We start from the raw sequence: 24,120 nt of genomic DNA, 5'->3' as shown, positions 1-24,120 counted from the left end.
CGAAAAAAGTTGCACAGATTTCAAGATATTCTCAAAAAAACTGTATGGTGTCTAAACAACTCCGCAAGGCTATTCATATAGACCAGAGAAGCTTGATGGGCTTATTTGTATACCTTGCAATGACCATGAATCTCAATGAGGCTATTTTAATTTCTCGGCAATGACAATTTTCCTCGACAACATTATTCGTATAGATGACAACGACCAGGTCTTGCTCATTGCTCATTGCTCAATGAGTTTATTCGTTTTCTCGATAGGGACTCAGAAACTTGATGTCGTAGTTCAAACTTTGGCTATTTTGACATTTTAGGTACCTTGCTTGGAAATTTGACAAACGTTTGTCATTTTAGCCATTACACCAAAATATTTCATAATATTTCATATTTTGGTCCATCTCTTCAAATATTTTTGCATTTTGAACCTTTGACTTTTTTCTGTCGACCTTTTTAGGGTTAAGATGGGTCTTCACTTTTTCTCTTGATTTCGTGAAACCTGATAACGTTTGTTAGGTCATTTTAAAGGTGGTTCGTCTTATTTTAATGATGGTCACATAAAAGAAATATGTCTGTCAGTGGTGTAGTTTAAACTATCATTGTTTTGACATTTTAGGTCCCTTGCTTGGAAATTTGGCAGCTTGTTTTTGTCATTTTTAGCGCTTAGACCAAAATATTTCACATTTTTGTCGATGTCTTCAACCAATTTTGCGTTTTAGGGCATTTAACTTTTTCCAGTTGACTTTGGTTTGACTTTTTTAGGATGACATCGGTCTTTACTTTTCTCTTGATTTCTTGCAACCTGATAATGTTTGTTAGGTCATTTTAAAAATGATTTGTCTTATTTCAATGACAACCACATACAAAGCTATTTTTCAACAATTTCCCGTATGCGATCATTACTGAAATAAGTGAGATTATGTGATGGTTAGAGATTGAGGGTGTTCGGGGTTGCTTTTAAAAATAACTTTTGGGTTTTAACTTTTCCAAAAAGTTAAAAGAATGCCAAAAGGTGTTTGGATAATTCAAAAGATCTTCTGGAAATGACTTTTGGCAGAGAAGAAAATAACGAGTTTCTAAAAGTCATAAACCATACTTTTTGTGACTTTTTGTTTTTTTACCTATAAAAGTTAAACTAAAAGTCATTTTGTCAATCCAAACATTTTTAAAGACCTTCTTTTGCAAAAAGTCCTTTACAAGAAGGACTTTTGATGCTCAAAAGTAATCCCAAACACCCTCTAAAGGAAACTTAAAAAGATTTAGGTTCATTCAAGACGTTAATAAAGCATGTAAGAATGAGTATGATCCAGAAATACATGAACATTTAACAGTAGAGTTTTAGACATGCAAAATACGATACAAGATCACACATAATGTCTAATTAAACGGAGAATCTAGGAAATGATAGATCTCAAACATGTAGTTCCTAAAGGCTAAAATCCAATTGATTTATTTGATGAAGTTTTGTCGGGGTGACAGGATGGATTCATTCTTTTTACCAGAACCTTTGAGAATTGCAATCATACCGTTCAAGAACGGGATGGAAAAAAGATGCTTTTCGTTGAAGTGAAAGAAGTATTTATGACCATATTTTCCCATGTAGGCTACACCACGAACTGGCGAGCAAATAGGGATGTTGATTTGATATTGCTTAAGGTTGGGGACATTGTATGTTGGTTCACCCGGACTACGCTTGAAGATCATCTCGGAAAGCTCGCAGTTGATGGTTTCGTAAACTCTAAGGGTTTCAGCAGCCCATACTTTTAGTCTCTTGTAAGCAACATCAATGGTGATTAAGATGTGTCTTTTAGATTTTGTCCAACGAATCAACTTCATGAGATCACTTTGGTTTAGCTTCAAAAAGTCTTCCTTCGTGATTACATATTTTTTTTTTCCATTTAATTGAATAATGTTGTAAGACATATATGGAAACGTATCTTCAAAGGAGAAGGGTTCCACGAATTTGATATCAAAAATGTAGTATCTAGAATATACGTCTTTATGGGAAAGGTTAGTTTGATCTTCATTTTCAAATAAGTCATCTTCATCAGACTCGTTCGAATAAGGACACATTGAAATGGGAAGAATGTGTTGATCTTTGGGAATTATTGAGTGTGGAGGTTGGCATAACACCAATTCATGAGATTCCAATAGAGGAATGGCTGAGTGTTCATCGGGAACACTGTAAGATGGAACAACAATGGAGCGATAAAGATCCTTAGGAATTTTGAGGATCGTGATGAGTTAAGGAAGGGAGAGACAATCCTAAGATGATATTCAACAAGCTGATAAGCTGAGAGTCTTGTGGTATGAGTTGGGTTTGGTGAGATGAGTCTAGATATGAGGTATAAAGATAATGGTGGAAGATCGTCATGATACGTTACGAAGGGAACATATGATGGTCTAAATGCACGAAAAAACAAATTGAATTTAGATTGTGAAGTATCAAACAACTTTTTTAAACTAAAAGTGGGGAGCTCGTCCATCCTATTTCATTATTCTTTTGGTGTAATATACACTTTGTTTTATGACAAGCTCTCCACTTTTAAAACAATTCAAGATATTTTTTTATCATAACTTTTGTACCTAGTCTTGCGTTCACCTCAATGGATACACTTCATCTAACAACGACCCACTTCTTGATGTAATTTATCTTCTATTGGAATACGAGCGTAATGATCTAAACATAAAATAGTGTCTCCAAAGACGCCACTTTAAACAATGGGTGAAATCACCAACTAAAAGTTGGAGGTGTACGGATGTTCTTCAAATTTTTAAATATCATCGTTATCATCCTGTGGGAGTATTCATCGGATAAATGGTTGGTAATGTTTATTTTCATCAAAACATATGAGATTTGTGTGGGGCCCAATCACACCAATGAGAAAAGGGACAATAATTCCTCTTTATTTTTATAAACCTTGCGTATCATGATATAATATATTTTCCGTAAACACATTTATCACTAAACAATATCTAGTAAATACAAATCGAATAAGCTTTAAAATTTTTTATTATATCCCAATTCACAACCTAACGAATTCGATTAATTATTAATAAGTCGAAATAAAATAATGAAAACAGTCAAAAGAGTATACTTAAAAGATAAAGTAATTATACCATCTTTTCTTTTTTCAAGTGACATATATTTTTAACGGAAATATATCTATTAATAAAGTATAGTGAAAGGGACGAATGACATTAACAATTCATGAAACAACATAGTCCTTCTTGTGACCCATAATACACTCACTATATACACTTTAACTTTTTAAACGTCAAATAATGCTCTACTACAGTACGATTTAGCAACAAAACGATAAACCAAAAGGAATCTTCTAGAAAAAGACTTGCAAATTGACTTGCCATTGACGATCAAAGTCCCCTATTATATCCAATCCAATTATACATAAAAACGTCCATGAACAAACCCCAATCCTTACGCAGATCATCGACGTCGTCTTCGCTTCGTCATCTTCACTACTTGGTGAATCGCTCTTCCATTGCATACTAACTGCTAAATAGTTTCTGTTACTTAAGCTTTATGATAGCATTATTGGTTTCCTTTCTGTTTCTAACCTAATTGCTACTACATTAAAATGATCGAACCTGGTAAAAAATTTATCAGTTTGTAGACAATTTTGCTTTTTGTTTGATGAAATGAACGAATTTCAGTTAGTAAAATGCGTGATCTATCATCAGAGTCCTGTAAATTTGTTTTTACGTGAAGATATAAATCATATGTTTTATGATTAAAACGTGTGATCTTCATTTATGAAGCCAACCTAGATTCTCAGATTAGGTCAAATGTGTTTCATTTGTACTTTTCTCAGAAACATTTACTTGGATTCTTTGCACGAAATTGGGAAAAAGGTAAAAGAGGGAGGTAACTGGTTTCTATAAACAAGTTATTCCAATAATGTAGTTTCTACCTTTTTTATGCTTAAATTGCTTATCATTACTTCTTTTATTACGATTTCAATGTATTTATGGGTACTGATTACATGTTATAAAACAACATTACAGCTAAAACACCATGAGTAAGACAGTGCAGGTGTATGGATACCCAAATTTAGAATCTGCAGAAGTAATCAAAACATCTCTAGAGAATTACACGGGTCCCGGGACTATTTATGCTTTAGAGGTCAAAAAGTCAAACCGAGGGTCAAGATCATATGCAAAAGTACAATTCAAAACAAGGGAAAGAGTTGAGTACATTATAGACCTTGCAAACAATAAAAGGTTGTGGTTTGGTAGAACTTATTTAAAGGCTTTTATAAATGATCATGACATTGAACAAAGGCCCAAACAATTTGCATTTGAGATGGAAGGGGCGACTGTTCACTTTGGTTGCCAGGTGTCAAAGGAGACTTTGCATGTGTTAAGTAAAATGAAAAATGTATCAGTGAAATTTGGGTTTGGATTAAGGAGGTTGTACTTTGTTGTTTCATATCCTACTACAAGTTACAAGCTTCAACTCTCTTATGAGAATATTTGGCAAGTTCAGCTTAGACGTTCACGTGGAAATAATGCAAAATTTATTGTTATTCAGGTTAGTTTGATTGAGTTAATTACAACAATGTACTACTTTACATTTTTCTTACCATTATAGGAAATGTACTTTTTTTTACCCATAATAGCAACCTACTTACACTTTGTTACCGATAATAGCAACTTACTTGTATATCTTTAGTCTTTACCGATTATATTGTAATACCATTTTGTTTTATGGGCTTTTGACATAAAAGTCCTTCAATTTGTCAAAATGTGATGGTTTTGTCCCTGTGATGATTTTAGGTGTGTTAATAACTCAATGTCTTAAGTTTGCCATGTTTTTTTCATTTTTGCCTTTAAGCTTATAAATTTGCAAAAAAAACCCTTAAGTTTACAAATCTTTTATGTTTTTATCCTAAGTATGTTTCCTAAATTTGACATGAAAGTAAGTACATTGCTATTATGGATAAAAACTAAAGTATATTGCCCATATTGGTAATGAGAGTAAAGTACATTGCTATTATCTCTTCCTGACTAAATGAATTTGTCTCTTTACAGCTCTATGGTGCTCCTCGAATTTACCAGAAAGTTGAAGACAACATTCATAGCTTTTATAGTGAAGTTCCCGATGATCAATGGGTTAGGGCAACTGATTTTACTCCATCTTCGTCAATCGGACAATCTTCCCATTTATGTTTGGAGCTTCCACTTGGTGTTGATCTCCCAAATCTTGCTCACTACTTCCCATATTATGAAGATAATCATCGCCAATTCCAGTTAGTAACAGGTCAAAGTTTTTCCCGAAACTTAGACCTTGTCCCAATCGTGGGTCCCACTCGTTATCTCCCATACAACATAGTTTTCAAAATCTGCACATTGGTTCAACACGGTTGCATCCCGGGCCCACTGCTCAATGCAACTTTCTACGAGTTGTTAGATCCACAAAGAAGAGACATCGGCTCCATCGAATATGTTCTTGAAAAACTCTTTTATCTCAAAGAATCTTGTTATGATCCCGTGAGGTGGATAACAGAAGAATACAAAAACAACAACAGGCTGCGATCACCTGCTATCTCGTTAGATTCCGGTCTTGTGTACGTCAGAAGGGTTCAAATCACACCGTCAAAAGTCTACTTTTGTGGGCCCGAAGTCAACGTGTCGAATCGAGTTCTACGCCATTATGCAGACTACATCGATAATTTTATTCGCGTATCGTTTCTTGATGAAGAATTGGAGAAACTTTATTCAACAGATTTGTCTCCACGCGCGAATAACTTAACTGGGGTAAACAAAACCGCAATATACACGAGGATTTTATCGGTTCTAAAAAATGGAATTGTTATCGGAAACAAAAAGTTTGAATTTCTCGCTTTTTCTTCGAGTCAGTTGCGTGACAATTCTGCATGGATGTTTGCTTCAACCGGGAGAATTAACGCTGCTGATATACGCGAATGGATGGGTGATTTCAGCAGTATTAAAAATGTCGCGAAATATGCAGCAAGACTCGGTCAGTCTTTCGGTTCTTCAAAGGAAAGTTTAAGTGTAGCACAACATGAAGTTGCAAAAATTGCTGACGTGGAAGTGATAAGAAATGGTGTGAGGTATATTTTTTCTGATGGAATTGGGAAAATATCCGCTGAGTTTGCTAAAAGAGTTTCGAAAAAATGCGGTTATGATTTTATTCCATCTGCTTTTCAAATTCGATACGGTGGGTATAAAGGTGTTGTGGCTGTGGACCCCACTTCAACAATGAAACTCTCCTTGAGAAACAGTATGTGTAAATTTGAATCCGACAATACGAAATTAGATGTTCTTGCAATAAGCAAGTATCAACCGTGCTACATGAATCGCCAGCTCATCACACTTCTTTCTACTCTCGGTGTCAAAGACCATGTTTTTGAGAAAAAGCAAAAAGAAGTTGTGGATTTGCTAGATGCTGTGTTAAGGGAGCCAATGAAGGCACAAGAAGCTTTGGAGCTGATGTCACCTGGTGAAAACACAAACATTATGAAGGAAATGCTTTCGTGTGGCTACAAGCCTAATGCTGAACCGTTTCTCTCAATGATGCTGCAAGTTTTTCGTGCGACAAAGCTGTTGGAATTGCGTACAAAAACGCGTATTTTTGTTTCCAAAGGAAGGGCAATGATGGGGTGTTTGGATGAGACTCGAACACTTGAATATGGTGAAGTTTTTGTTCACTTTTCTGGAGCAGGAAGAAGGCCATTGAATGATAATGGTAGTAGTAGTAGTGGTGGTGTTGGTGGTTACAAGAGTAAAATTGTTGTTGGAAAAGTCGTAGTTGCTAAAAACCCGTGTTTGCATCCGGGTGATGTTCGGGTTTTGAAAGCTGTTAATGTTCCAAGCTTACATCATATGGTTGACTGTGTTGTTTTTCCTCAAAAAGGACATAGGTAAAATGTATTAAAGTCAAACTTATATTTTATTTTTTGAATTTATGTAATAAAAGTATATCTTTTGATGTTTGATAGGCCTCATCCAAATGAATGCTCGGGGAGTGATTTGGATGGAGATATTTACTTTGTGTGTTGGGATCCGGATCTAATTCCACCTAAGCAAATTGAACCGATGGATTATACTCCAGCTCCAAGTATGCAACTCGATCATGATGTTACCATTGAGGTACATATACCTTAACACTCCCTACTCTTTCTTATTCTACAAATAGAAACAAAGTGTTTACATTAATTACTTAACAATCTTGTTTTTATTTATCAATTTCAGGAAGTCGAGGAGTATTTCACAAACTACATAGTCAACGACAGTCTAGGAATCATAGCAAACGCCCACACAGTCTTTGCAGACAGAGAACTCGAAAAGGCAATGGCCCCACCATGCATAGAGCTCGCAAAGCTTTTCTCAATTGCTGTAGATTTTCCAAAAACCGGTGTCCCCGCAGAAATCCCCGCAAATCTTCGTGTCAAAGAGTACCCTGATTTCATGGAAAAATCCGATAAAACAACGTACGAATCACATAACGTGATTGGGAAACTCTTTCGTGAGGTCAAAGATATCGCCCCACAAAACAGCCAGGTCAACCCGTTCACGCGTGACGTGGCGAGACAAACGTACGATGTTGACTTGGAAGTCAGCGGGTTTGAGTACTATGTTGATGAAGCTTTTGATTTTAAAACTGAGTATGATTACAAATTGGGTAATTTGATGGATTATTATGGGATTAAAACCGAGGCTGAATTGTTGAGTGGGAGTATTATGAAAATGTCGAAGTCGTTTGATAGGAGGAATGATGCTGAAGCGGTTGGTTTGGCTGTGAAGTCTTTGAGAAAGGAAGCGAGGAATTGGTTTAGGAAAGGTAGAGGTGACGTGGATGTTGGAGATGATGATGTGTATGCGAAAGCATCTGCATGGTATCATGTGACATATCATCCGGATTATTGGGGTAAGTATAATGAGGATATGAAAACACGTGATCATTTTTTGAGTTTTCCTTGGTGTGTGCATGATAAGCTTATTGAGATTAAAAGAAGCAAGGGGAGGGTTAGCAGAAATATTGATTCCGATTGGCTTCAACAGCAGTTTAGCAATGCTTTAAATCTGATATGATTGACGTTGTGTGGAGTCGTACCATGATGGATTTGTTTTTTTTTGGTTGGATAACAATGGTTGTCTGGTATTTGTTTCTTGTTGGATTGAGTTTGAGTTGATGTAAATATTGTGGTTTTTGGTTATTGTGTGTTTCTTGTAGGGTTTGATGTAAATATTGTCACTGTTGATTTATTTTTGAGATATGTAAGTAGTATCTTAATCTACTATACATGCGTACACATAGATTATATGGAGTTGAACAAGAGGTGATAAAAAAAAGTAATCTGTTTCTACTGATGCTTACTTAGCTCCCTTGTAGGATTGATGAAAATCGTATGAAGTGAAATTTAGCATCATGACTATAATTTTGGACTTTAGTGACTTTATTAGTGATATAGTTCTTAGGTATATTAGGTGGAATGTGTAGCTTTATTTGAAGTATAAGTGTTTGACAAAAGAAATATAAAGCTTAGGAAGATTTGGAATCCAGTTCCCCGCATTTCCATGTTCAAGTTTACTTTTCCATATTTGGTTCAATTTTTTAAAATGAATTGGATCCTAAATGATTTTGACTTTTCATTAAACAAGGGAAACAAAATTCCATCAACAAGAGGAGGGAATTAAAATTCAATTCAAAAATGAATGTTGATGATATGGTCGTTACACATCAAAAAAATACTATTTAAAATCAACTGGCTCTTGTTTTTTTTTATTTTCTCTGATGACTATGTCACCATTTGACATCATCCCAAGATTGTTCCGATGAAATCTTCAAAGGTGAGACACACTCTCTCTCTCTCTCTCTCTATTTCATTGTTGTCCTTGCTTGCTGTGTGTTCAATATTTAAAATGCTATTATCATACTTGTAAAACAGTTGCTTGCTTTGTTCTATTGTAAAACCTTTTCTTCATGTGTAAAACAATTATCGGACTTACAAAATAGTTCTATGGAAATTGGATTTGTTATGTTCTATTGAAAATCAAACTTTGGTGTTCTTTTTCAATTTATGCTAAATTTAAACTACACTCAATCTCTAAATGACACCTTACATATCATAATATCCACCACTTTTTTATTTTTTACACTCTCAATTTGATATGAATTTGTATGTACATGAAAATGTACCGACTTGGTTTAAAAACACATAATCGTAGACAAATGAAAACTTCATTGATTTTGACATGAAAATGATATGATCATAAATAACTAAGTTATAACCCGTGGACACCATGGATAAAAAATTTAAAAATAATTTTAATTAAATTATAGCTTAATTATTAATATAATAACATGTGTCCGTATCATATGGTTTTGAGTTGTATTTTTATTTTTATACATTAAATTGAAAAAGACAAATTTGTCCTTATAATAATAAAAATGAAAAAAGAACATGCAATTAAAATAAAATTTGTATATTGTTGTGAAACAAAGAATGGTGAAGTCGATTTTATGTTAAATGTTGTTAGCAATTTTATTTTGTGAAACAAAGACCATATAAGCATGTGGGAGTGTGGGTTATTTTAAAAGGACCGTATATGTAATGTTTTTTAAATGAGGGATAAGTAGTTGATAAGAGAATAAAATTGAGTTTAATTTCTACCAAAATGAGAAACGTTTCGGATCTACCAAATTGTGTTAGTGTATCTGTGTGGGAATCTTCTCAGAAATTAGTACATGCAATCGATTGGAGTAGAGGAAACAGGAATGAAGAACACAAGGACTCTGTAGTATCGATATAGCAGCAAGGCAGTAAAGGAAACGACTTGGTAGAAGGTTAGGGTTTTTGAATTGTTTAATCGTTGCTTTTTATTTTATAATGTTAAATGTTAATGATATTTTTGAACATTAGGTTTTGGATCTCTTAGGAGGAGGGAAAGAGAAACGAATTTAATTTTTTTCAATTTGAATGTTTTGATTGATTTTTAATGATATATTGAATTAGGCCTTTTATAATGAAATGGAAGAGTATTCTTCGGATATTACAGAATTAGGAATAAAGAACTCCTATTGCATTAATCACTGATAAGACTTGTTAAAATTGGATTTAAATGGCTAATCTCCATGAAGTCAAAAACTCAAAACCACTGTTCCAGCCGAGTGACTCAAGAAGAAAAAGTAAACTAAAACTGGTTGAACCCTTTTCGAAGCATTCTCTTACAACTTCTGCATATAAAAAGTTGATAGTCTTAGATGTTAAAGCATATCCATACATATCTATTAAAAATTAAAATGCAACACATCTTTCCTCTTCATTTGTTTATCATATAATCAATTCTTTAATATTACGTAAACTTTACAAATCATTCTGTTTCAATTTTTGGCAGGGAACATATTTGCTTTTGGGCTCTTTGTGTCACCCATGTAAGCATCAACAATTTCCCTATCATTCAAAAACATATAATACAGTTCAAAGACTGATCATCATCTTTCTTCATATCCAGATCAACATTTAGAAGAATAATCAGAAACCAATCAATGGTAAAATGGGAATGCCAACAATAAAATCATAGCAATGTACTTTCTAAAGAGTATCATCAAAACCATGAAAAAAAATCCATCCGAAGGTAAGATGTTATAATTGACATAAAGCTATATCTTTTTTCAAAAATAAAAAAAACAATTTATATTATACATAATAAATATTTATAAAAGGACATTGTTGTCATTTTATATTATAAAAAGGCATAGTTGTCATTTTCTAATATAAAAGGGCAGAATTGTCATTTACTACCTAAATGATAAGTTTAATGTATATTTGATAGTAAAAAACATAATTAAAAAATATGGCTGACAAAAATTGATAAATGATAGTTTTTCTATTGAAATGACATATTTGTCATTTTCATAAATATAAAATGTCATAGTTGTCATAAAAGGGCAGAGTTGTTATTTTTAATATAAAAGGACAGAATTGTAGAGATTGTTATGTTTTAGGATTCCCCATCTATTTCAACCGCTATAAATACACGAAATAGCTATGTACTTTTTATGTATGAATTGTATAGGCTGTTATGTTTTAGGATGCCCTATCTATTTCAAACACTCTGTATGGATTTGTAATAATTGAATAAACTGTTTAAAGTAGAATACACTAATAAGAAATATGAAAGCTTAATGCTATAAATAAGTAGTTTTTACCGAAGAAACTATAGCTTGGGCATATAGTTTTTACCATTTCATAAACCTTTAAAAAAAACACTTACCATGTCTGGTATATGTCCCTAAAACGTAATACATATATTTTCTGAAAAACCTTGCATAGACCTATTATTACTAAGAGCAGACATATTTTTAAAAAAAAATCATTTTTTTTTAAAGTAGAATGCCATTTCAAGTACATCCTAGTAGCCATTTTGAAAGTAGGATGACATTTCAGCTCTACTTCTATTTATAAAACATTAAAAGTCTACTACTATACCTTTATCAATATATAAAAACATCACTAAAATAAAAAATGTAAATCAATAAAATAAAGCCAAATTAGGCACTCTAAAAACCGATTTAACATTAAACAGAATATTAGAAAACAGTGGTACAACAAACAATGTAAATATGATTAGGTTTTGATAAAACCAACAATGTTAACTGAGTTAACATTCATATTAAAATTTTGATAAAACCAACAATCTTACCTGAGTTAACATTAAATAGGAATTGTGGAGTCTAAAACACATGTTACTTAAAACATATATATTTATTAAACATCGATGCCTATAAGATGGTACGTACATAAGATAAGGAGAAGAAGATAGTAATAAGGAAAATAAAGAAAAATAATAAAATGATCGACAATTGTTTGGAGAATGATGTACCAGATTCGCAGAGAAGAAGATGTAGAGAAAGACGACAAATCTTGGAAATAATTTTAGGGGTTCGGTTTATATAAACGAAATCAATAGGCAAATATAATATTGTAATCATTATTTCATTCCTATTATGATTAAAAGATAAAGCAATTAAAAAACATTGCTGAATTTAAGGGATTTGGTGATATATGATACTTAAAATGTATTTAAATGCAGGGGGAATATGGTAACCGAATGCCTAATTAGTAGGAGATGATCAAGGAAGTTGATGTCGATTCTTCAAAGAAGCATTGAGCAGGAGAACAATTAATAGGATGGTTGAAGGTATGACACGTGGAATGAAGGAGGTGTAGAAAGGGGACACGTGGCTCCTTAAAGAGTCTTTTATTAGGAACATATAATATATGATCCATAATAAATATTATTGATTCAAAACCTATTATAAATTAAAATCCATAAAAAAATCAAACATGATCCAAGCCGATATGATCCAAAATACTAATACCTAAAACTTATTTAGATTTCACACTATATTTTACAAAATTTCAAGATTTGGTTAAAAATAATATGATTCAAAACTTTTTATAAATCAATTTTGTGAAAATTATAATTTGATTATGAATGCTGAAATGATATGATTCAAACTATTATGATCCAAAATAATATTATTCATAATGATAATAATTTAAAATGTTTATATGACCTAGATTGTTATAATTCAAATTGTCATGGGCCTTAATATATTATGATTAAAAATTTTCTTATAATTCAAAATTGCTATTAATCATTAATCTATTATGATTAAAAAATTTATTATGATCCTTATGAATCGAATCCATTTAAATTCATCAACAAAATAAGGACTAAAAGTTAAATGCAAGCAACTTTTTTTTTCTCACATAAATTACAAAATTCGAACATAACGGTAATCCCCACCCTGCCTCTTAATACATCATCCCTAATTCTTGTTTAATTCCCACCTTCCATCAAACTCTCCTCCACCAACTATCTTGGTTGGAAAACTCAGACTGAAACCATTCTTCATGGCTTGGATCTTTATAAGTATATTGATGGCACCTCCCCCTCTCCTAAACCTACAGTTACAAATGGTGTATCCACTCCCCACGCAGACTTTGCTGTCTGGTTTCGTCAATACATATTACTATTTGGAGCTCTCGTTGGTACTCTCTCCCCACCTATTATTCCTCTGGTCACTAATGCATCATCGTCACTTGAGGCCTCGAACATTCTTTCAAACACATATGCAAATCCCTCCCTAACCATTTCCTTTTTAATTAATTTGTTATTTATTTTTTCATTTATTAATTAGTTAGTAATAAATAATTAATTAAAGTACAAACAGTAAAAGAAAATGTACAACCACATTATCACACCCATGATCGCCTCCTCATCCCCCTTCTACATCTTCGAACAACATGTGTTCGTCCCTCACTGTCTCTTTTTTCTTCTCCGATGAGCTAAAGAAAGAATCAAACTAGAAAAATTAGAAAATCAAATCTGATGTAGCCACATGTACCTCTCTCTTTGGTGCCCTATGAACAATCGATAAGAACTCAAAGTTTATTTTAATGTAAGACCATTGATCTGGACATTATCTCTTCACCGATTCCATTGTGGTTCTGATTCCTTATTCATACACAATCCATCGTGGTTCTCATTCCTTATTATACACTACTCGTTTCTTGCTAAGTCCCATGAGAAAAGAAAGGTTCCTTCTTGACCTCCTCACTAAAAGCGGGAATGGGGATTTAGGTACCGACCAAACAATAAAATTCAGAAAATTAAGATCATATATCTCTTCCCCATTTTCCAATCACCCATCGTAATCTTTTCCATATAAAAAAAAACTCACCCTTCCCACGACCATTCTTCTTTGCTCTTAGGGCGTGTTTGGCAAAACTAGCCGGTAGCAGGTAGCTTGTAGCGTTTTGTTAAACGCTACATGAAGTAGCATTTGGATTTGGAGTGTTTTGTTTAACCTAAACGCTAGAAGCTTGTAGTGCCAAACGAGGTTTTCTGTTCAAAACGGAGCGTTTTGTCAAACGCTAGAAGTTAGAAGCTTTCAAATGCTCCGTGCCGAACACACCCTTAACCTTATACGGTGAAGGATCTTGACCATATCTGATCAACTTCCCCAACGACAACTGCTCCATGAGGGAAGACCCATTGATGTGAGAAAAAAATACCTGTAAACAAGTTTACAACCTGGATAGAATAATCAACTTGTAAACAAACCTATTACAATGCTTACAATAACGAAATACATGTAAAATCTAAACAAAATCTGAGGTGGAGCAGGTATAATAAGTTGTTTGGGATTGGCGGTGGTTTGAGGGAAACACCGATATCGGAGGAAGTATGAGGGTTTTTGAATCACATAGGTGGTCGATTTGGTTTGATGGTGGTCCAAAAGAGGCGGTGATGGGGGTAAATAGAATCGAACGATGTAGAAGAGAGAGATGAGGGGGAAGAAACAATGGTGTTTGATTATGAAAATCGATGTCGGCTAAGGGGAGGGGTGACTTCCGGACGCCGGTGGTGGTAGAGAGGGTGACAGAAGATAGTGGCAGCAGAGAGGATGATGAACGTCGACCGGATTGGAGTTTCAGGGAAGGGAAGTTTAGGTGTCGGCGGTCAAGATGGAGAAAGCGCAAGAGTAGTGGGAAGTCAGAGAATGGGTTTTGGGTTGTGGGACCCACATGAATTTTCTAATAAATAGTTTTTCTAAATAACAAATTCTGATAATAAATATGAAAATAAAATTATGAGGGTAAAATTGTCTTTTATATATAGTAAGGACCATTGACACAACAAAAATATATAGTAAGGACTATCCAAATTACAAAATCAAGTTAGGAACTAAGCGCTCAAATTACCCCAAACCACAAGTGTAAATATTTGAAAACTTTGAATTTATAAGAAAATAAGAAAAATATTGAATTATTAAAATTAAAATGTGTTTTATCTTTTAAATTTAAACAAATAATTTAAATAAATTAACAAAAAAACTAATGAGTTTTAATTTTAGAATTTTGAAATTAGAAAGTAAGCTCATAAATGAAATTAATATCCATTTATTACTATATTTATTATAATTATTACATTAAAATATTATGTTAAATTTAATAGAATAGAAAACCCATAAAAGGACATGTGGATAAAAAAATAATTCAGAATAACTACAAAATGATATTTGATAAATTAAATGAAAATGTGAGATGTAACAAAAAAATCTTCATTTATTTATTAGAGTATGACATAGAATTAATTTTTTCTTTTGATTTTTGTAGGTCATGAAGTTGAATCGAATTAAACATTTGGGTAAATTACACTAATCGTCCCTCGACCAGGTGCTGAAAAGCACGTTTAGTCCCTATTTTTAAAAATTAACTCGGACCATCCTTGTATTTTATTTTTCTTACACGCTTAGTCCCTATTTACATGAAATGACTGTTTTACCCTTAATAATTTCTTTTTTGATTTTTCTTTTATATCATTAACAAATTTAAATTAATAAAAATATAAACCAAAAGTCCCCACACCCCAATCCACCCCTCCCTTCCCACTTCTCTTTTCGTTTTCCTTCTACATTGCCTAGAAACCAGAACCACCATCCATCACCACCGACTACCACCGAAAGCCACAGTCCACCACCACCAGAATCCACCAAATAGCATCGCTTCTCTCTGTACCTTTCACTGTCTCTCATGGAGCTCTCTAGTTTTCTCTATTTCATATCCTCTCTGTAAACTCTATCACCTCCATCACTTCCATATCCTTTTCCTCAAATCTGGCACCACCACTTATCACCGCCACCACCTCCTGAAACTTGTAATCAAAATCAAACCCCCAAAGTTAAAATCAAACATAAATGTGACAGTGGAGCTCGAACTGAAACCTGTGGTGGTTGTTCGGAAACCTAGCAGCGACGATCTTAGATTTATGACCCTAGGTAGAAGTGGTTTTCACGATCAGCCAGACGGAGTAGTTCCCGACAATTTCTTTCACGATCCACATCCTTTGATGATGTAATTAATGATATTAAACTGCTGATTCGAAACCCTTGACAGTTTGAAACCCACCTTACATAGATCTTAGAGGCAGTGGTTCTGAAACCTTAACCAACATCGATGGCGACACAGATTTCACGAAGCGCTAGTCGATGGAAAATGTGTTTGACCTACCTGGTTCCCTTTATCGGAAAGATCTTCACCAACCCTTTATGGTTCGATCATCTTCTATGTCGTCGCTACCTGTAAACCCCCTCAATTGCCAGAAAGATCTCGATCGATCTCTGTTTTTTGTCTATGGATTTAATTTTTTTTGTGTTTCATATTAAGATCGGAGAGAGAGAGAGAGAGAGAGAGAGAGAGAGAGAGAGAGAGAGAGAGAGAGAGAGAGAGAGAGAGAGAGAGAGAGAGACAGAGAGGCGGGTGGGTTATGGTTCATCGATGGTGGTAGGCGGTGGTCCGATGACTCTCTTCTCCGATGGTAGCTTAGGGAAAAGAGGGTTTAAGGGGGTTAAGATAAGGTGGGTAAGGTGAGTTTTTTTATTTTATTTTGTATTTTATAAATAATTATAAGAAAGAAAAATAATTCAAAATAATAATAATAAGGGCATAATAGTCATTTCATGTCTCACAAAGGATGGAACATGCAAAATTTAAACTAATGAGGGATGACATGTGCAACTTTCAACCAATCGAGGGACGGTCCGAGTTAATTTTTGAAAATAGGGACTAAATGTGCTTTTCAGCACCTGCTCGAGGGACGATTGGTGTAATTTACCCTAAACATTTTATATAGTTTTTAAGTGTTTCGGTTTCGACCCCTCACCCCACTAATAAAAACATATTTTAAGCAAAGACAATATTGGTCAAACATTCAATATTGCGTGTCCTTCAATTAACACATCAAAAGCACTTGAATATGGTACAGTACATAAACGTTTGTCTAAATAAATGAGTTATTCTATTTATTTTGAAATCAAACTTATACGATATGCATGTTTATATCGAGTATAAAGTTTAAACACAAAATATTAGTGACGAGTCTAGAACTTAAAACCATATGATTCACAATTTAAATGAAACCGTTAAAAAATGAAAAAAAAAAAATACTAGTTGCGGGTATGGATTTGGGTCACATCGTATAAGAAAAAAAGATTTAAAGTTCTTACAATTGTATCCGACAAGGTTTTATATATTGATATATATTCTCAAAAATAATCGTTTATATGCTAATGACAAAACACAATAAATAAATCATGCTGGTAATATTACATGTTACTAACGTGTGAACCGTTCATACAAAATAATAATAACAATAGTAAAAAATCCCTACACACAATGACGTGGTGAACCTTTTATCTCCGGTCATTGAATTGAATTATTGGTTGAAAAAAAATTGGGGTTGAAAAGGGAAGATTGTCGGAGACTGGAGCCGCCGTCGGCTGTGGCGAAGGAGAGGCTATCAGCAAAGACAACTAATGTCGATGGTCAACCATTTATGAAAGTGTGAAGCGGGAACTATTGGAGAAAAAAATGTCGTCTTCTAATTGATAAACAATTTTTTTTCTTTATTGGATTTCACCCGATTTTTTTTCTTTATTGGATTTCACCTTAAATGAATTAGTTATTTATTTATTTTGAAACGACAAATTATCTATTAAACCTACTCCTAAATACCATATATGTCTCCTAAGAGACTTGAACCCATGACCTCTCATTTGAGAGGATCACTCCTTACCGCTAGGCCAAAGGCCTTTTGGTAAATGAATTAGTTATTTGGTCTATTAAAATATAAAATATAGGCATTGAAAATCTTAAGTTATACATTTGTTTTAGCCATAAATATTAAGTGGTTCACTTAAAATATTTAATGTGGTTCAAAATTTGATTTCTATATAACTTTTTATAATAATAAAAAAAATAGGTGGGTTAAGAGACCCACCTTGGAGACACATAGGTTCGTCCCTGCAAAATATTACCATATTATATACTATATATTACGTTATGATCTAAAATTGATAACCAACGTCATAAAATATAACTGAACAATTTTCTTCGAAAAACAAGAGTTACATCTCGAAAAATATATCAAATACATAGATGATGGAGAATACTGTATATAGCTATAACAAGGCCTGTAATATTATTATAAATAACAATGTTTTTTTTGTGTTACACGTGAGAACAAAATAAAACATAACTGAAAAAATATTTATATGAGAGACTTTTGTTAATTAATTAATAGTTTAATTAATTATTTAGAAAATAATAGAATATGAAATATTCCAAAATGATTTGAATTCCATAAATAATTATTATTAAATTTGATAATTAGATATTGAAGAATATGGAATATTCCAAAATGATTTGAATTCCATAAATAATTATTATTAAATTTGATAATTAGATATTGATTTTGTATTGGACATACGTAGGGACAAGTCCCATGTGTTTTTTTTTACCACAAGAGTGTACTCTCTTCATTCATGGCTTGTTTCCACCAAGAGGAAAAAAGGGCTTGGCATATTATTGGGAGAATACTATTGGCGTAGACCGTAGTTGTTGGTGACTTGAGAAGTGGACCGTCTAGATTTTGAATTTATAGATACCTTATGCCTTATGTGAGTGTATGATGTATTGAGGTAGTAGGCTTAGGTAAGGGAAAATTAGATATAATACACATTGTTGAAGGTGAGGAAGTGTTTACAGGGGTTTGAGGGGAGTGTTGTGAGTTTTAGTGTGTTCTAATAGCTACATCAGAGTTAGAGTTAATTCGGTGGGTAGAAGTGATATAAGACAAGAATTGAGAATGTTATCATGACTAGATGAAGAGGTTGAATCTATTTTGAGTTGCTTCAATTGGTGTTTTTGGTGCATTTTGTGATTGCGTTTGCACTTAATGTCAATCTCATTTGTTTTGATGATAACAAACCTTAAACCCGGATTTTGTTGTATTACTAATCATTTTACTATGTATGAAAAATTGTTATTTATGGTCATTGTGATAATGGATCGAAAAAAAATTAGCAAATTAATTAATTGGGGATTCATTCAAGATGTTCTAATTCGGAATGACATACTTATCAACCTTGCATCGCCTATTGGTCAGACATAGGTGAATGAAGACGATGGATTGCAAGTGATAATTGTAGGTAATCGATTGATTGCAACACTAGTAAGACTTGATTGGATAGCTTTTCAGTTGTATGTGAGTAGGTAGTGTGCTATATCGGTGATGCAGAGTGAAGAATGCATGTCAACAGATGGATCGTAAATTCCGATATCAAGATTGAAGATTTATTGTGATGAAAAACCGCAACGAATGTAACACCCGTGATTTCGGGCAAAATGATGTTGTGTTAAATTGACAATTTAAAGTATTATTATAAGAGTTTTTTAATATTAAATTAACTTAAGGGTGCAAAATATCAAAATCAGGAGCTAAAATAAAATATTTTTAATAGAAATTATAATATGAATTAAGGGGTTAAACTTGAGGGGTTAATGTGGAAATTTTAATAACTAGTTAGGAAAGAAATATTTATTTTGAGGGTTGCATGAGGAACAAATCTAAAGCCGAAGGACTATTATTGCCATTTTTCAGAAACAAGATCACATTATCTGACTCCGAATCAGATGCAGCGCAGGGGAGGGGATTCTTTCCCGTTTTGTTGACCTGCAGTCGGATATCCTGAAAAGCCCCTTTTATTCTAACCCCAAATACTTTTCCTTGACCTTAAATCTATACATTGACCTGAAAGAGAGATACAAGAGGGAGGGAGATTGATTCAGGTGAGGAAACTTTCCAGCAAACTTTTCCGATCACCAGTTCCGGCCGCTGTGATCTCGCCGGAGAAATGAGAGGAGTTGTGGAGAGAGATCAGGATCAGAGATATGGAGAGTTAAGATGCCATTGTTTTTGGTATCAAACTCAGATCGATGTAGAGAACTCTTGTTATCGAGTTACTAGAAAGGGTCCACGGAATTGAATTCATTATATTATGTGCTCGACATTGCATCAATAGGAAAGAGGTAAACAATAATGTGGATCATATTTGATTAATTTCTGGAGCTTTTGTTGTGATTACAATATAGCAAGGAAATAAATTTGTGGTTAATGAAAAGGTCGTAATCTGATCTAGAAGATAAGCTATGAGGTTATACAAAGGCATGAAATGACAGAAGTTTGTCTGTTTGTGGATAAAGTGGAGTTTGTAGTGTTGTGAATGAGAAGATGTAATTACCTACGGATTAGTTACGGAATATGCTTTCCGTTAGAAATCCGTAGCTAATTAGCTACGGATTTCTTATTTTCGATTTTTCGGGCACCAAACGTCGTTTTTTTCACACCTCATTATACATGATTATCTATATTTCCACCAATTTATAGCTATTAATATCATTTATAAAGTCGTGTGCACATACGGGATCTATTGCTCGTTTAATGGTTTAACACTATAATGCTTATGAATACGTACACATACATCTCACAAACACGTATACATACACATATACACATACACATATACCACAACTTATTCATGTATATAAATATGATATACAAACATAATCCATCACAAGTTGGTGAAAAGTATATGCATTACAATGTTAAACTATGAAATGAGTACTTGATACCGAAGGGGCACACGACTTTATGAACGATATTAATAGCTACAAGTTGGTGAAAATAAAGATAATCATGTATAGTAGAGAAGCGAAAAAACAACGTTTGGTGCCCGAAAAATTGAAAATAAGAACAATTCGTAGCTAATCTGTAGCTACTTAGCTACGGATTAGCTACAGAATTCTAACGGAAGGCATACTCCGTAGCTAATCCGTAGGTAATTAGTATCCGTAGGTATTCCGTAGCAATTTCGTAGCTAATTAGCTACGGAATAGCTACAGATTTTGCGTTTGTAGCTATTCCGTAGTAGCTACGGACCCGCATCCGTAGCTATTCCTTTACTAAACTAGGACATCCTATTCTGTAGCTGATCCGTAGCTAATTAGCTACGGAAATTTTCCGTAGGAAAATACCATGTTTTCTAGTAGTGTTTGTCGAATGTCCATATTTTGACATCTTATATTGAAACGACCCAAAAATACGACCCAAAAATTTCATTTTTATTATAACAAAAACCATGAAACTGAGTATCACATAATAAAACCATACGTTGCGTGTTTCAAAAACCATAATAAAATACTGTGAGAAAAACTGTATCACAACTGTATCCAAACATATCAAGAAGCTGAATCAACTCCCAGGACAAAAACTGAAGCTGTGGTGTGTGCGATGCCATCATCCCGAGCTCTTCCCTTTGCTTGCGGAAGTACCTGAAACCAAAACTAAAACTGTAAGCACGAAGCTTAGTGAGCTCCCCCAAACTACCACATACCATACAATACATATAAAGCACATACTGGGCCTTGCCTACTGACTGGGACCCCGTCCCGGCATCGGACCGAAGTCCGAACTAACTATCTGGGACCCCATCCCCTGCATCGGACCGAAGTCCGAAACTGACTGGGACCCCGTCCCCTACATCGGACCGAAGTCCGAAACTAACTGGGACCCCGTCCCCTGCATCGGACTGAAGCCCGGACTAACTGAACACAGCATAGCATAACATATCAACTAGCATAAACACATAAATCCTGTCTGAGCCACGAAGGCGTCAAACATACTAACTACTGCATTGGACCGAAGTCCAGAAACTACTGCTAACTGAATGGACCAACATTCTGGCCTTAGACCTGTTCCTACTGGAAGGAAACTCACCTCGTGAACTGGCTGCTGTGTGTATGGCTCTGGAAGCTATCTGCTGCTGCTCCGGTATCTCCCCGGCTACGAATCCATAAACACACTCAATCAGATGCTAATCACTGCATTGGGTAAAATGACTCTTTTACCCCTGGGTCAAAGTCAACTTTCCCAGTCAAAGTCAACCTACAGTTGACCTGACTCGCCGAGTTGGGCCGCCAACTCGCCGAGTCCCTAGTCTCACTTCTCAACCCTACTCGTGGCTACTCGTCGAGTATGGCATCGACTCGACGAGTACCCTCTTGATTCAAAAGCTCAGGCAATCTGCATCCGACTCGTTGAGTCATATGAACAACTCGACGAGTTGTTCTTCGAGCTAAGAAGATTGTCTTGGACTCGCCGAGTTGTATGAACAACTCGTCGAGTCCCTCCATTACTGAGTCTAACCTCCGACTCACTGAGTCCATCCTACTGCTCACTGGCCTCCACTCGGAATCACTCAAAGGGTAAAGATCGGGGACCTGCGACCTGACTCGCCGAGTCCGAAGAACGACTCGCTGAGTCACATGCATGCAGATTCAAAAAACTCGATTCTGCTCAAAACCACCGCATACAATTTATAGATCTGAGTTTCTAAGGCTGATTTACCATGTAAAGTTTCCAACTTTACGTGTACATACGTATGAAAAAGGAGATAAAGGCTAAAAAGGCACTTAGAAGAGTAGATCTAGGGCTATCATGCAAAATGGCTCTATAAAGGTGATAGATCTATGATTTTGGAACTGAAACATGGCTAGATCCGAAGGCTAATCAATCTAATGTGATCTCCCTATTATGAACAAGCTAAGAAATGGGTAAAAGAGGCTAAATATGCCTATGAAAGAGAAATCAATCATAGAAACAGAAGGAATTTGATTAATACCTCAATAAACTCTGAAATGGGTGCAAGACCTTGGATCTTCTTCTTCTCCTTTGGATCTAGCCTCTTTCTTCTCTTCAAAACTTCAAGATTCACACAAGAAATGCTCAATACTCAAGGAAATGGTTAGGGTTTGCTAAATGATGCTCTGAGGGTGAAGGGGACGAGTTTGGGGCTCATAAGGTGGTTTAAATAGGGTGCAAACCCGGGGATTTAGGGTTTCTACCTGGCAGGCAGACTCGCCGAGTCCCGAATATGGACTTGCTGAGTCGCCGACTAACACGTGCTCGAAATCTCGTCCCTACTCGACGAGTCGGGCCATAGACTCGCCGAGTCCCTCTCGAAAACTTCTAAATAAATGCCACGGAAGCAACATACCAGAAATGGGGCATTACAATTCTCCCCCACTTGTCTCAGACTTCGTCCTCGAAGTCTGCTACGGCTGAATCTGCAAATAACTCCGGGTAGTGCTCTCCCATTTCCTCCTCAGCCTCCCATGTCCACTCAGACCCCTTCCGGTGCTGCCACTGCACCTTCACTAACTGAATTGCCTTGTTCCTCAAGGTCTTTGTCTTCCGGTCCAGAATCGCGATCGGCCTCTCAATATAATTCAGGCTGCTATCAACCTGAATATCTTCTAAGGGAACAACTGCTGACTCATCCACTAAACACTTCCTTAACTGAGACACATGGAAAGTGTTGTGGATCTGGCTAAGCTCTACTGGAAGATCCAACCGATAAGCAACCCGACCCACTCGGGCCAAAACCCTGAAAGGACCAATGAACTTAGGGCCCATCTTGCCCCTCTTCCGAAACCTGATGACACCCTTCCAAGGTGAGACCTTCAGAAGGACCATATCGCCCACCCGGAACTCCAAGTCTGAACACCTCCTGTCGGCGTAGCTCTTTTGCCGACTCTACGCAGTCTGCACTCTACTACGAACCTGCTGAATCAACTCGGTCGTCTTGAGCACCACCTCTGTGCTCCCAATGACCCGCTGACCGACCTCGCCCCAACAAATCGGGGTCCTACATTTCCTCCCATAAAGCATCTCAAAGGGAGGTCAATCAATGCTCACATGATAACTGTTGTTATATGAAAATTCCGCTAACGGAAAATACGTATCCCAACTGCCACCGAAATCTAGAACACATGCCCTGAGCATGTCCTCGAGAGTCTGAATCATCCTCTCGCTCTGCCCGTCCGTCTGCGGGTGGAAAGCGGTGCTGAAATGGAGACGAGTACTCATCTCGTCGTGAAACCGCTTCCAGAATCTGGATGTAAAACGGACGTCTCGGTCTGACACCACCGATACCGGCACTCCATGACGTGCCACTACCTCACACACATAGATATCGGCTAACTTTTCTGCCGATATGCTCTCCTGGATCGGGATAAAATGAGCACTCTTTGTCACCCGATCCACTACTACCCAAATCGAATCTACCCCACGTGCGGTCCTGGGAAGCTTGGTGATAAAATCCATGGTGATGTCCTCCCATTTCCACACGGGGATGTCTAACGGCTGCATCTTGCCATGAGGCCTCTGG

General features: G+C 35.3%; 1 protein-coding gene and 1 long non-coding RNA gene across 2 annotated transcripts; both read left to right on the top strand.

Annotated features, from left to right (window-relative positions):
- Positions 1-3,324: 3,324 nt before the first annotated feature.
- On the top strand, positions 3,325-8,275 carry LOC111904376 (probable RNA-dependent RNA polymerase 1). Its single transcript, XM_023900147.3, has 5 exons — positions 3,325-3,480; positions 4,020-4,545; positions 5,046-6,898; positions 6,977-7,127; positions 7,230-8,275. The coding sequence occupies exons 2-5, from the start codon at positions 4,030-4,032 to the stop codon at positions 8,067-8,069; spliced, it is 3,360 nt and encodes a 1,119-aa protein (XP_023755915.1). The 5' UTR covers positions 3,325-3,480; positions 4,020-4,029; the 3' UTR covers positions 8,070-8,275.
- Positions 8,276-9,614: 1,339 nt separating this feature from the next.
- On the top strand, positions 9,615-12,329 carry LOC111904377 (uncharacterized). The gene is made up of 4 exons (XR_002854493.3): positions 9,615-9,825; positions 10,377-10,413; positions 10,494-10,616; positions 12,075-12,329. It is a non-coding gene; the product is annotated as an uncharacterized LOC111904377 (long non-coding RNA).
- The last annotated feature ends 11,791 nt before the right edge of the window (positions 12,330-24,120 follow it).

Source organism: Lactuca sativa, chromosome 8 (genome assembly GCF_002870075.4).
Source record: "Lactuca sativa cultivar Salinas chromosome 8, Lsat_Salinas_v11, whole genome shotgun sequence".
NCBI classification, from domain to species: domain Eukaryota; kingdom Viridiplantae; phylum Streptophyta; class Magnoliopsida; order Asterales; family Asteraceae; genus Lactuca; species Lactuca sativa.
The sequence above is the reverse complement of the archived record's forward strand: the minus strand, read 5'-3'. Positions and strand labels throughout refer to the sequence as shown.